Genomic DNA, 15,865 nt, shown 5'->3' on the forward strand with positions numbered 1-15,865 from the left:
AAATATAAAATTCTGATTTAAAAAATCAAAGAACATTGATATAAAAAGAGAAATATGTTTACGGATTGAAAAACTAAATATTATTAAAGTATCAGTTCTTCTCAAATTGATCTATATATTCAACACAGTTATAATCAAAAACCCAGGAAGCTATTTTATAGATAATTATCAACAGGTTCTAAGTTTTAAGGAAAGGCCAAAGACTTAAAATAACCCATATAATTTTAAACAACAATAAAGTTGGAGGACTATTCTATCTGGCTCAGTATAAAGTTATTGTTTTTTTTAAAAAAAAGCATGGCACTGGTGAAAGTGTGCACATTAATGAAACAGAATAGAGAGCCTAGAAACAAACCCACACAAATATAGTCTCCTGATTTTTGTCGAAGTAATACAGGCAAGTCAACAGAGAAAGATGATCTTTTGACAAATGATAGAATATTGAACAAAGACACAGTGTTATAACTTTCATAAATATTAACTCAAAATGGGTCATAGACATAAATATAAATCATGAAAATGTAAAATTTCCAGAAGAAAACATAAAACAATGTCTGGATGCTCTGACAACAATTTTTTAGGTTTAACACCAATAGTATGATTCATAAAAGAATAAAAATGATACACTGGATTTTATTAAATTAAAAATTCTGCTCCGTGGAAAACATTGTAAGGAAAATTTAAAAAGTGGTCACAGACTGGACAAATCGTATGCAAAGTATATATATATGATAGAGGATCTGAGCCAAAATATAAAACAAATCACCCTTAAAACTCAACAATAATAATACCAACTCAACTTAGAAATGCAAAATAATATCTGAACAAACACTTTATCAAAGAAAATATATAAATGGCAAATAAGCAGAAGGAGGAATCCTCAAAATCATTTTTCATTAGGAAACTGCCAATTAAAACAACAATGAAATACTCCTACATACCTGTTAGAATGAGTAAGATCCAAAAAGCATACAATAAAAATTCCTGCTAAGGATGCAGAGCATTCATTACTGGTAGAAGCACTATGGTACAAACACTTTAGAAGATGGCTTGTAAGATTCCTGCAGAGTTAAATATAGTTTTACCATAAAATCCAACAATCATACTCCTCAGTATTTATGCAAATGATTTGAAAACTTATGTTTGTACAAAAACTAGAACATGTTTTTGATAATAAAAAATTATTATCAGCTTTATCCACAATCAAAAAAAAAAAACGAAATCAAAATGACTTCCAATATGTGAATAAATAAACATGCTGATTTTATTAACACATTGGAATAACATTCAGTAATAAAAAGAAGTGAACTATAAAGGAAATGGCAGACCACTCCAGTATTCTTGCCTGGGAAATCCCATGGACAGAGGAGCCTGGAGGGCTACAGCCCATGGGGTCACAAAGAGTTGGACATGGCTGAGCAAACACACAGACACAGGAAGCAACAACAACAAAAGAACATGCGTGAACTTTAAGTGCATACTGCTAAGTGAAAGAAAACAATCTCAAAAGCTACATAGTATGATTTCAGTTACATGACATTCTGGAAAATGTAATAAAAAGGCAATAAAAGAACTAGCGTGTGTTAAGAATCTAGGGTAAGTGCATAATTCCCCATTCCTTAGATATGGGCTGCACAAAATGACATCTTTCTAAAGAGTACAATATGAAAAAATGAAAAAAAGAGTAACTTTACAGTAGAGAAATTGGACAACACTACCAAGCCAGAAAAGACTGGGAAAGATTGAAGGCAAAAGGAGAAAGGGTCAGCAGAGGATGAGACGGTTAGATGGCATCACCTACTCAATGGGCATGAATTGGAGCAAATCCAGGAGACAGTGGAGGACAGAGGAGCCTGGTGTCCTACAGTTCATGGGGGTCTCAAACAGTCAGATGTTTCTTGGCAACTGAGCAATGAACAACAAAAACAACCAAGCCAGATGATCAACATCAACAGTGATATCAGTTGTTAGTAGGCACCCCGATATACTGTGATGAAATGGAAATTTACGTCTGTGACCTTCTTTACAAAAATTTATAATCTCAATCTAATCGTTTTTTAAAAATCAGATAAGCCTCAATTGAGGGGTATTCTGCAAAACAACTGCCCAGAGCTCCTCAATATGTCAAGGTCACCAAAAACAACAATGTCATAGCCAAAGGAACCTGAGAAGACACAATGGCTTATCATAATGTGGTGTCCTGGATGGGGTCTCAGAAATAAAAACAGGCATTAGGTAGAAAATACGGACATCTGAAATAAATGTGGGCTTTAATAATGTGTCAATACTGGTTTGTTAACTGTGAAAAGGGTAATATAACATATAATTATATAATATATTAATATATAAGATATAATTATATAAAAATATATATAATATAATTAAAATATTGAAAATTTAATATAAGATGTTACTTATGAGGAAAATGGGCATGAGCGTATATGAGAACTATGTACTATATTTGCAATTTTTCTGTAAATCTAAAACTGTTCTAAAAAGCAGTTTTGCTTTTTTTCTTTTTTGCTACTAAAATACCTTGGTGATCTTGCTCCTTTCCTATGTTCAAGCCTCCAAGGCTAAAAAATATATCATTGAATTAACTAAATGAATCTTCAGTCAAAAATAAGATGAAGGGAAATACCTCACAATGAGATGGGGGGCAGAATACTTTAAGCAATTTTCTCTTTTAAAACTGTTCAACTCAAGTGTTTAAACTGTTCAACTCAAATGTTCACAAGAATATTTTGTTTTAAATCACTAAATCTGAAAGAGTTTTCACACCTCTTGCACTTACGCCAACAGAAAGGAACCAGGAAAAGTATCCATTTCAAAGGAAAGTAGAAGTGGCTATTCAGTTCATTATGCAAAATCTTGTGCTCCCAAAAAAACGGAGAAGTGAACCAAACAGAAGATAAAATATCAAGAAAATTGATGACAAAAATTACTTTGAAAGGTTTAGAAAAAAGCTGAAAATTCTTAGTACGTATTTTCTGTTTTCTTGCTTGCAGAAAAACAAATAGAATCAAAGTATTAAGGTGCAGATGTGTCTAAAGATATGGAATCACACAATAGAAACACTGCTTCAAAGACACTCTTTAATGAAAATCAACTTCCCTCCAAATGCATTTCAGAAAATTACTTCCTGTTTAGTATAAAAGAAAGCATCTTTTGTAGATCATTAAACAGAATGAACTGGAAACTTGTGAAAACATTGTTGGTTTTATTTAAAAATAATAAAACTATTATTTAGCAAATATTTAACATGGTAGGCATTGTCCAAAATATTTAACTTCAATTATCTCATTTAACCACCAAAACCATCCTAGGAAGTATACATTTCATTTCTATTTTACAAAAAAGAAACCAACTCTGTGATAGTTTAATCAATACATCTAGTAAGCATAAGTACTAGTACTACAACCTAGCAACAATGCTTCAGACTGATATCCACTTTATAACACTGCCTCCTAGTCATAGGTTACGTAGCCTACAGAAGCTTTGCTTCAATCCAAAGAGGATATAAATTTGTAGATATATATGTTGGGAAGATCCCTTGGAGAAGGAAATGGCAACCCACTCCAATACTCTTGCCTGGAAAATCCCATGGACAGAGGAGCCTGGTGAGCTACAGTCCACGGGGTCACAAAGAGTTGGGCATGACTGAGCGACGTCACTTTCTTTCTATGCACACACATAAATGTATAAAGCAAACATTAACAGACCTAAGGGGAGAAAAAAAGAGCAACACAAAAATAGTAGAGGACTCCAACACCACACTTTTATCAACGGGTAGATTATCCACGCCAAAAATCAAAAAGGAAACATTGGACTTAAATGACATATAAGACCAATATGTCAATATCCCCTGCTTAAGATAGATGTCAAAAGCCTCAACAAAATATTAAAATCAGAAAACTGAATTTAGCAATACATTAAAAGGATCATAAGTCATGATCAAGTAGAATTTATTTCCAGAATGTAAGAGTGATTCAACAAACACAAATTAATTGGTATTTTTATACCACATTAACAAAATAAATGATAAATGATAACAAAATAATATGATTGCCAATAATCATTCAATCAACTTAATAGATGCAGAAAAATCCCTTGACAAAATTCAGCATCTATTCATGATAAAAATGCTCAACAAATTGGGTATATGGAGAACACTCTTCACAATAAAGGCATAGTTCAACACAATATATGACAAACCTACAGCTCTTCCCACACTCAAGGTTAAAAAGTTGAAAGCTAAAAGTATTTTTGCTAAGATAAGGAACAAGACAAGGATATCTAGTCTTTCCACCTTTATTCAACTTAGTATCAGAAGTCTAAATCAGAGCAAACAAGCAAGAGAAGAAATGAGGCATCCAAATAAGAAAGGAAAAAAGAAAACTATCGTATTTGCAGTTAACACATTATATATAAAAAATCCTAAGTACTCTACCAAAAAACTGTTGGAACTAATAAATTTAGTAAATTTTCAGGATGGAAAATCAATACACAAAAATCTGTTGCATTTCTATATACTAATAATGAACTATCAAAATGAGAGGTTAAGCAAACAATCTCATTTTCCACTGCATTTACTAATGAATAAAGATACTATCTTTATACGCTTATTTGCCATCTCTATATCTTTTGGGTGGAATGTCTGCTGAAACATTTTGAATATTTTTTAAATCTGGGGGTGTTTTTTTTGTTTGTTTTTTGTTATTAAGTTTGAAGAGTTCTTTATATAAACCAGGTACAAATCCTTTAGCAATTATTTGCAAATATTTTCTATCAATCTGTGACATGTGTTTTCATTCTCTTAAGACATTCTAGAGCAACTGTTTTTAATTTCATTAAGTTCCAATTTATTGTATTTTGTTTTATTTTACAACCGAGCTTTTGTTATATCTAAAAACTGTTTTCTAACAAACAACCCCAATCAAAAAATGGGCAGAAGATTTAAACAGACATTTCTCCAGAGAGGATATACAGATGGCCAACAGGCGCATGAAAAGACGCTCATATCACTAATTATTAGAGAAATGCAAATCAAAACTATAATGAGGTACCATTGCACACCAGCCAAAATAGCCATCATTTTAAAAGTCTACAAATAACAAATACTGGATTGTGTAGAGAAAGGACAACCTTTCTGCACTGTTGGTGGGAATGTAAATTGATGCAGCCACTATGGGAAACAGTATGGAGATTCCTCAAAAAAACAAAAAATAGGATTGCCATGCATGCATGCTAAGTCGCTTCAGTCACGTACAGCTCTTTGTGACCCCACGGACTGTAGCCTGCCAGGCTTCTCTGTCCATGGGGTTTTCCAGGCAAGAATACTGGAGTGGGTTGCCATGCCCTCCTCCAGGAGGTCTTCCCGACCCAGGGATGGAGCCTGCATCTCTTTATGTCTCCTGCATTGGCAGGCAGGTTCTTTACCACTAGCATTACCCAGGAAGCCCAGAGCTGCCCTATAATCCAGCAATCCCACTTTGGGCATATAGTCAGACAAAAGTATAATTCAAAAAGATACACGCATTCCTATATCCATAGCAGCACTATTTACAATAGCCAAAACATAGACAAAACTTAAACATCATTCATTGGCAGGTGAATGAAGTGAAGAAGATGGGGCATCCTCACAGTTACATCCTACATGGTCTGAAGAAGAGTCAAGAGAACAAAGCACATCGATTCATATAAAATGAGTGGCCAGATTGGGGTTAGTGGGTTATACGCCAGGTGATCTCTGCGTGAGCAGGAGGAGAACAGCAGCCACCAAAGGACAAAACTCATTCACAGAACACAGGCTTTGTTCTCTCCTCACTGTGCTTAGAAGACATACAAGCCCCTTAAAAATGGGAGAAATTTCCAGAGAAAAGAAAGGCGGCTAAATATTGAGTCCTCTGAGTGTAAATTCAAGCTGAGAGAAAACACTGAGAAGGCTAAGTGTAATTTGAGTTGCTGACAAGTCTGTCTCTAACACAAGGGAGAAAAAAATCCTAGAGATATTAGTTCAATTACAGAAAATCAAGAAGATACATGCCTACCATACCATTCTTTCAGTTCAATTTAGTTCAGTCGCTCAGTCATGTCTGACTCTTTGCGACCCCATGAATCGCAGCACTCCAGGCCTCCCTGTCCATCACCATCTCCCGGAGTTCATTCAGACTCATGTCCATCGAGTCCGTGATGCCATCCAGCCATCTCATCCTCTGTCATTCTTCTCCTCCTGCCCCCAGTCCCTCCCAGCATCAGAGTCTTTTCCAATGAGTCAACTCTTCACATGAGGTGGCCAAAGTACTGGAGTTTCAGCTTTAGCATCATTCCTTTCAAAGAAATCCCAGGGATGATCTCCTTCAGAATGGACTGGTTGGATCTCCTTGCAGTCCAAGGGACTCTCAAGAGTCTTCTCCAACACCACAGTTCAAAAGCATCAATTCTTCGGCACTCACAGTCAATTCTTCTTCACAGTCCAACTCTCACATCCATACATGACCACAGGAAAAACCATAGCCTTGACTAGACGGACCTTAGTCAGCAAAGTAATGTCTCTGCTTTTGAATACACTATCTAAGTTGGTCATAACTTTTCTTCCAAGGAGTAAGCATCTTTTAATTTCATGGTTACAGTCACCATCTGCAGTGATTTTGGAGCCCAAAAACATAAAGTCTGACACTGTTTCTACTGTTTCCCCATCTATTTCCCATGAAGTGTTGCGACCAGATGCCATGATCTTCGTTTTCTGAATGTTGAGCTTTAAGCCAACTTTTTCACTCTCCTCTTTACTTTCATCAAGAGGCTTTTTAGTTCCTCTTCACTTTCTGCCATAAGGGTGGTGTCATCTGCATATCTGAGGTTATTGATATTTCTCCCGGCAATCTTGATTCCAGCTTGTGCCTCTTCCAGCCCAGCGTTTCTCATGATGTACTCTGCATATAAGTTAAATAAGCAGGGTGACAATATACAGCCTTGCGGTACTCCTTTTCCTATTTGGAACCAATCTGTTGTTCCATGTCCAGTTCTAACTGTTGCTTCCTGACCTGCATACAGATTTCTCAAGAGGCAGGTCAGGTGGTCTGGTATTCCCATCTCTTTCAGAATTTTCCACAGTTTATTGTTTAGGGTCATAATTATAAAGTTCATCATCCTGTATTTCTCTTTATTATGATAGTGCTGTTGTGATATAATTCACATTAAGTTCAGCCTTTAAAGTGTAAGATACAACGGTTTTGAGTATATTCACAGTTATACAGCCTTTACCACTAACTATCTGTTGCTTTGTTCTTCTAGTTGTTTAGTTACTAAGTCATGTCTGACTCTTTGTGACCCATTGAGTGCAGTGCGCCAGGCTTCTCTGTTCTTCACCATCTTCCAGAGTTGGCTCAAACTCAGGCCTGGAAAATCCCATGGATGGAGGAGCCTGGTAGGCTGCAGTCCATGGGGTCGCTAAGAGTCGGACACGACTGAGCGACTTCACTTTCACTCTTCACTTTCATGCATTGGAGAAGGAAATGGCAGCCCACTCCAGTGTTCTTGCCTGGGGAATCCCAGGGACGGGGGAGCCTGGTGGGCTGCCGTCTATGGGGTCGCACAGAGTCGGACACGACTGAAGCGACAGTGCAGCGCAGCAGGTCCACTGAGTTAGTGATGGTATCCCACCACCTCATGCCCTGCCACCCCCTTCTCCTCCTGCCCTCAATCCTTCCCAGCGTCAGCGTCTTTCTAACAAGTCTACTCTTCATGTCAGGTAGCCAAAGTATTGAAACTTCAGCTTCAGCCTCAATCCTTCTAGTGAAGATTCAAGGTTGATTTCCTTTAGGATTGAATTGATTTTGTTGTCCAAGGGATTCTCAAGAGTCTCCTCCAACATAATTCAAAAGCATCAATTCTTCAGTACCCAAGCTTCTTTATGGTCCAGCTCTCATATCCATACATGACTACTGGAAAAACCATAGCTTTGACTACATAGACCTTTATCACCAAAGTGTAGTCTCTTCTGTTTAATACACTGTCTAGGTTGGTCATAGCTTTTCTTTCAAGGAGCAAACGTCTTTTAATTTTGTGGCTGCAGTCACCAAGAAAATGAAATCTGCCACTGTTTCCACTTTTTCCCTATCTATTTGCCATGAAGTGATGGGACTAAAGGCCATAATCTTAGTGTTCTGAATGTTGAATTTTAGGCCAGGCTTATCACTCTCCTCTTTCACCTTCATCAAAAGGCTCTTTAGTTCCTCTTTGCTTTCTTCCATTAAAGCAGTATCATCTGCATATCTAAGGTTGCTGATAGTTCTCCTGGCAATATTGATTCCACCTTGTACTTCATCCAGCCCTGCACTTCTCATGATGTGCTCTGCATATAAATTAAATAAGTGGGGTGATGATACTTGACATACTCCTTTCCCAATTTTGAACCAGTCTGTTGTTCCATGTCCAGTTCTACTGTTGCTTCCTGACCTTTATACAGGTTTCTCAGGAGCCAGATAAGGTAGCCTGGTATTCCCACCTCTTTAAGAATTTTCCAGTTTGCTGTGATCCACATAGTCAAAGGCTTTAGTGTAATCAGTGAAGCAGAAGTAGATTATTTTGGAATTCCTTTAGTTATTAAATGATCCAGCAGATGTTGGCAATTTGATCTCTGGTCCCTCTGCCTTTTCTAAACTCAGCTTGTACATCTGGAAGTTTTCAGTTCTGATATTGTTGAAGCCTGTCTTGGAGGATTTTGATCATTACCTTGCTAGCATGTGAAATGAGCGTAATTATACAGCAGTTTGAACATTCTTGGGCATTGCCCTTCTTTGGGATTGGAATGAATACTGATCTTTTCCAGTCCTGTGGCCACTGCTGAGTTTTCCAAATTTGCTGACATGAGTGCAGCACTTTTACAGCAACATCTTATAAGATTAGAAATAGCTCAGCTGGAATTCCATCACCTCCACTAGCTTTGTTAGTAGTAATGCTTCCTAAGGCCCACTTGACTTCACATTCCAGGAGGTCTGTCTCTAGGTAAATGACCACACCATCAGGGTTATCCAGGTCATTAAGACCTTCTTTGTACAGCTCTCTGTGTATTCTTGCCATCTCTTCTTAATCTCTTCTGCTTCTATTAGGTACTTGCTGTCCTTTCTGTGCCTATCTTCGCGCGAAGGTTTCCCTTGGTATCTCTAATTTCTTGACAAGATTGCTAGTCTTTTTCATATTATTGTTTTCCTTCATTCCTTTGTATTCTTAAGAAGGCTTTCTATCTCTCCTTGCTATTCTTTGGAACTCTGCATTCAGATGGGTATATCTTTCCTTTTCTCCTTTGCCTTTAGCTTCTCTTCTTTTCTAAGCTATTTGTAAGGCCCTCCTTACACAACCACTTTGCCACCTTGCAATTTTTTTCCTTGAGGATGGTTTTAGTCACCACCTACTGAACAGTGATACAAACCTCCATCCATAGTTCTTCAGGCACTCTGTCTACCAGACCTAGTCCCTTGAATCTATTCATCACCTCCACTGTACCTCCACTATATAACCATAAAGGATTTGATTGAGGTCTTCTTATATCTAAAGTAAATGTTTTTCCCACTGGACAGCATATAATTGAGTCTAATTTTTTTATACCCATTCAGTAACTCTCTGTCTTGATTAGAGAGTTTAACCCATTTATATTTTGTTATTATTTGATAAAGAATGATTTGATGTTGTCATTTTATTCATCGTTTTCTATTAATCCTTTTTGTTCTTTTATCTGTCTTCCTCCCTTGTTGCCTTCCATGTCGTATTTTGTTGATTTTTTGGTATTTTACATATATTAATTCCTTTCTGGGTTTTTTTGTGTGTGTATGTAACTTCTATAGCTATATTTTTTTGTGGTTAACTTGGGGCTTACATAAAATATCACTGTTAAAGTATGCAATGTTTTTAAGTGCAATTGCATATAAAAACTCTACACTGTAACTTCTCTTCAGCTCACATTTTATGTTATTGTTGTTATAACTTAGATATCAGTTTTACTGTGTAGGTTTTTTAGTTTTAGTTACTTATAGTTCTTTCATCTTTTACTTTGATGCATGCATGCTAAGTTGCTTCAATTGTGTCCAACTCTTTGTGACCCTATGGACCGTAGTCTGCCAGGCTCCTCTGTCCATAGGATTCTCCAGGCAAGAATACTGGATTGGATTAACATGCCCTCCTCCAGGGGATTGACTTTGATTCTAAAATTAAAAGTGTTCACCATATGAACACCCACTGTATGAATATCCAACATATGAAAATCATATGTTCACCCACCATAATTAAAGTAATAATGTATTCTAGTTTTGCTATAGATGGGTTTATATTTATGTGTTTTTGTAAGAAATATGTACATATATTTCATACTTTTTTATACTACCATGTTGTTCTTTAGCATTCTTTCAACTTGAAAAACTCCCATTAGCACTGCTTATAAGGCATTTGTAGCAGTGATAAACTCCTTCAGCTCTTGCTTGTTGTTTGGTGATGTCTTTGTATCCTCTTTATTTTTTTCAAAGACAGTTTTGCCAACTATGGCATTCTTAGTTGATAGGTGTTTTCCTTTCAACATTTTGACAACACCCCACTCCCTCTAGACTTGCAAGATTTCTGCTGCAATAGCTGCTCACAGTTCTATGGTGGTTCTTTTGTATGTGACATGTTTGCTCTTACCGCTTTCAAATTTTCTTGTCTTTGACTTTGCACAGTTTTAATGAGTCTTCATTCTGGATTTAACTGTTGTCACTGGGCCCTATTCAGATCTGGAGATGTGAAGAACAGAAGCCAATAGGCTATGTCTCCTATGTCATTTGGTGAAGGGGTGGGATATTTCAGGTTCATGAATGATGCTGCTATGTTTAATATAGGGTTCCATTCTCTGTCATAGTGTTGAGCTGAGGTTGGATCAAATTGTTGGGGTTTTACTGCTGCCTCTGAAGGCAGATGTGTTACCTAGATGTTGAATGAGGGTTAGGCTGGCCTGCCAGGGCTTCATATTGCCAGTGCAAGTGGGCTGAACAGCCCACTAGTTCTCTGATTGTGGAATGTGTTTTGAGTTGGCCTACAAATATCTGAAGTTGTCACTCGGGGTGAATCAGTCACGTTTGACTTGCTCAAGAGTAGATGCTGGAGCATCTTACTGGTTCTTTGTTGAGGTTTTCATTCTCTGTCATTTTTCAAGAGAGAGGAAAATTATTTTTGAGGCTTTTTTTCCTGCTTTTGTCTATGCCTAATGGTGATTCTGTATTAAAGACCTCTCTAGCACTTAATTTGCAATAAATATGAACTATGGCACCCTACTGCCATTCCTCAAGTCTGGAGAGCTCTAGTCAGTCTGTCTTTTGCTTTTTAGCTTTCAGAGGTATTTTTTGTCTTCCGTTTAATTATATCCAGAGTATTTAGTTGTATTTAGAGAAAGTAAGCAGAAAAACGTGGGCCTACACCACTTTGTTCCAAAAGCAAAATTGGTTACAGATATTGAACAGTGTTCTACATTAAAATGTAATCAAATGTAAATAGCTTTTCAGTAACACTCCAAGGAACAATAAAAGTCAAGTTGACCATTATTTACTATATAAAGAATTTAGTTAGGCTTTATAGGAGATACTAACATTTATGAAAGACATAGATAATACTGATAATACTCTTGAGTATTACTAATATGACAAGTGTAGTGAGGAGAGTAATGTAGGAAAGATAAAAGAAAACTAAACATTTTATTGTAGGGAGGGAATGGTAGGTACTATAGAACAGATTTTAAAATAACAGGAGACATTTGCTGAGTTTTTGTGCTGTTGTTGCTTTTAATATGTATCTTAGGTAATTGAGTAATTTATGGCTTGAGGCTGAAAAAAACAGGTGTTACTACTTATATCAATTTAACATATGTAAATTAGGATAATCCCAGCAATCCAGGACTTATGGTCACCTTATCCTTAAAATTTTTTTCTTTGAACTATTTATTGTGGAAATATTTACATATATACATATATTTAGAGAATAGTATAATGGATCCTTAATTGCCCATCATCCAAGTTCAATAACTATAAATCTATGGCCAGTTTTCAGTCTTATAGACTCCCCCAGTGCCTCTCTGCCTTATGAATATTTAAAAACAAATTCTGTGCAGATTCTAGAGTCATTCGTGATGAAAACAGTAATCACTTTTATTGTATGTGTTTCCTTTTCTCTCTTTCAGGCCCTTTTCTAACCATCCCCATCCATATGTTGTATTTTGTTTTACTTATAGCGCCAATGTTCTAATGATTCCACTCTTCCAGAAGACAAAGACTTAATGATTAGCTCTGCAGTTCAGAATAAGGAGCCAGACCAACTGCGACTCCCAGCCCTGCCTTCCTTCCTCTCTGAACCAACAATGGTAGCTTCATAATGACTGTGATCAAATCTCTGTTGTATATGAGGATCGTACCCCTGCTACACTGCCTTGGAGTGTTTCTGTTTTTTACAGGACACGCTCAGGCTGAGAATTTTCAATATCGCAGTCCCCCAGAAGTGGTCATTCCTTTGAAGATAACTGGCACTAGCAGAGGCATGAAGCCTCCAGGTCGGCTCTCTTACAGCCTGCATTTAGGGGGTCAGAGACACGTTTTCCACATGAAGGTCAAGAAACATTTGCTGTCCAGACACCTCCCAGTGTTCACCTACTCAGAAGAGGGTGCTCTCCTGAAGGACCAACCTTTTGTCCAGAATGACTGCTACTATCATGGTTATGTGGAGGGGGACCCAGAATCCCTTGTTGCTCTCAGTACCTGTCTTGGTGGCTTTCGAGGATTATTACAGATAAATAATGTTGTTTATGAAATTAAGCCCATGATTTTTTCTACCAAATTTGAACACCTGGTGTATAAAATGGAGAGTGAAGAGACCCGATTCCCAACTATGAAACCTGGTTTTGTGCAAGAGGAAACTGTAGAGCATTTTGAGTTTCAAGAGACTGGTAATTTTACTCTGAAACAAAGTCATTTTGAAGGCTGGTGGATCCATTCATTCTTTGTTGAAATGGCAGTGGTGGTAGACTATACTCTATATAATTATTTTAAAAAGAATGTCTCAAAGGTGAAGGAAGATTTATTTGCTATTGTAAATATAGTGGATTCCATTTATCAGGTATTTGGTATGAAGGTGCTACTAATTGGTTTGGAGTTCTGGACTCAAAGAAACCTTGTTGAAATAGATGCTGTTCAGAGAGCTCTGAGAGATTTTTGCGTCTGGAAGGCTAATAACATTGATGCTCGCATAGAACATGATACTACACATATTTTTATGCAGAAGACATTAAGAGGACTAAGTGGTATAGGCTTTATCGCAGGAATGTGCAGACCACACTTCAGCTGCGCAGCTGTTACTTTTGCAAACAAAACCTTGGCCATTATTGGAATTGCAGTGGCTCATCATTTAGGTCATAATTTGGGAATGACTCATGATACTATATTGTGTGTGTGTTCAGCAGGTTACAATAGATGTATAATGCGTCATGACAACCCACCAATAGCGAAGTTTAGCAACTGTAGTTATTCTTTTTTTTGGGGATATGGTGTACAGAAGGCAAAATGTTTGCGGTACACTATATACACAAAGGACATATTTTCAAGGAAGCGCTGTGGAAATGGTGTTGTTGAAGAAGGAGAAGAGTGTGACTGTGGATCTTTTCAGCAGTGTTCAAAAGATGCCTGTTGTCTGACAAACTGCAGTCTGAGTTTTGGGTCTGTTTGTGCTTTTGGGCTTTGTTGCAAGGACTGTAAGTTCTTGCCATCAGGAGAAATGTGTAGAAAGGAGGTCAATGAATGTGATCTTCCAGAGTGGTGCAATGGATCATCCCATATGTGCCCAGATGATGTATATGTAGAGGATGGAATTCCCTGTAATGACATTTCTTACTGCTATGAAAAGAGATGCAATGATCGCAATGCACACTGCAGGCAGATTTTTGGCCACACAGCAAAGAATGCAAACGACAACTGCTACAGACAAATAAACACTCAAGGTGACCGTTTCGGCAATTGTGGAACCCAGGGCCCTACCTATCTAAAGTGCAATATGTCGGACATCTTCTGTGGAAGAATTCAGTGTGATAATGTGGCAGAAATTCCTCTTCTGACAGAGCATTCTACAATGCATGGAACTCGCTTTAACAGTGCCACCTGCTGGGGTACAGACTACCATTTTGGGATGGGCATACCTGATATTGGCGAAGTGAGAGATGGCACAGAGTGTGGCCCAGAACATGTCTGCATTGGAAGGAAGTGTGTCCATATCTCTCGCCTGGATAGTAATTGTTCACCTACGTTCTGTAACTTGAGGGGGATCTGCAACAATAAACATCACTGCCACTGCAACTATAAGTGGGACCCTCCTAACTGCGTAAAACGAGGCGATGGAGGTAGTGTTGACAGTGGCCCACCACCTAAGAGAAAGAAAATACCCAAGATTTACGTGGCAATAGCATTATTTATTTCATTGTTAATTTTATTATGTTGTCTTCTGTTGCTTTGTATGAGGAAAAAGCCTAAGGGAAAAAAGGGGGGAAATCAGCCTCAAGAGGAAAATCCGAAGCAAAAAACTCCGAGTCAACGTGGGAGATAAAAACAGTTACTACCCAAAAAATGTATCTGAATAGATATGCATTAAAAAACGTAACTCCTATAACGTTCCTACTTATTCTCCTTTATTTTAAACAATTAGAAATTTTATTTTTCTTGAGATTTATTTCTGTATATTTTCTAGAAAAAGGCATGACACATGGATGGTTTACCAGTTTTTAAGTTACTGCTTTTCAGCTCCAAAGCTGCTTCCCATTTTGCATTCTGCATTATAGGAACCACATTTATGCAGTATCAGCCCTCAGATCTGTGGTAGGGTGAATGCCAGGGACTTGGAAATCTGGGTGACCTGCTTCCTGTATGTCAGTCTTATCTCAATAACAGATTTTACAGTGGCAATTATACTTCATTTCAATATCCTTTTAAAAAATTCAATCCAAAATAAAGGGAAAATAAAACAAAACAAAATTCAATCCAGACCAACCTCACTGTGGGTCTAAAACAAGCTAGCAGAGCTGGCTAGGACTGAGCCCCAGATCTTTGATCTTTCTACCAATGTCTCAAATTCTTTGCACTAGCCTAGCAGTACCTGCAGCAAGAGCTTTGAGTCTCATTTTTGAGATCCATGGAGCCAGTCCTACAGTTCTCTAGATTCAAGTATCTCAATCTCTTATCTTTACTCTTTGGCTCCATGAATGAAATCACCATCTTTAATTGGTATTTTATGGCTATTAACCAGTTACTAGCACAATGCCTCCCTTTACTTGCTGTGTTCCTAAGTAGCTTTGGTACCTAATTTCTTATATTCAATTCTGTCCCCCTACAATCACTAAGTATTCTTTTCTGACTGAATTCTGTTACAGTACTCATCTTGGTACTCTTGAGAAACCTGTATGCAGGTCAGAAACAACCATTAGAACTGGACATGGAACAACAGACTGGTTCCAAATAGGACAAGGGGTACGTCAAGGCTGTATATTGTCACCCTGCTTATTTAACTTATATGTAGAGTACATCATGAGAAACACTGGGCTGGAAGAAGCACAAGCTGGAGTCAAGATTGCCGGGAGAAATATCAATAATCTCAGATATGCAGATGACAACCACCCTTATGGCAGAAAGTGAAGAAGATCTAAAGAGCCTCTTGATGAAAATGAAAGAGGAGAGTGAAAAAGTTGGCTTAAAGCTCAACATTCAGAAAATTAAGACCAAGGCATCTGGTCCCATCACTTAATGGCATGGGGAAACAGTGGAAACAGTGTCAGACTTTATTTTTTTGGGCTCCAAAATCACTGCAGATGGTGACT

At 37.5% G+C, this 15,865-nt stretch overlaps 1 protein-coding gene across 1 annotated transcript; it reads left to right on the forward strand.

The window, feature by feature from the left end:
* Positions 12,415–14,601, forward strand: ADAM29 (ADAM metallopeptidase domain 29). Its single transcript, XM_005683573.1, has one exon. It carries the CDS (start codon positions 12,415–12,417, stop codon positions 14,599–14,601), a length of 2,187 nt encoding a protein of 728 aa, XP_005683630.1.

This window comes from Capra hircus, chromosome 8 (genome assembly GCF_001704415.2).
Source record: "Capra hircus breed San Clemente chromosome 8, ASM170441v1, whole genome shotgun sequence".
In the NCBI taxonomy this organism is placed as follows: Eukaryota; Metazoa; Chordata; class Mammalia; order Artiodactyla; family Bovidae; genus Capra; species Capra hircus.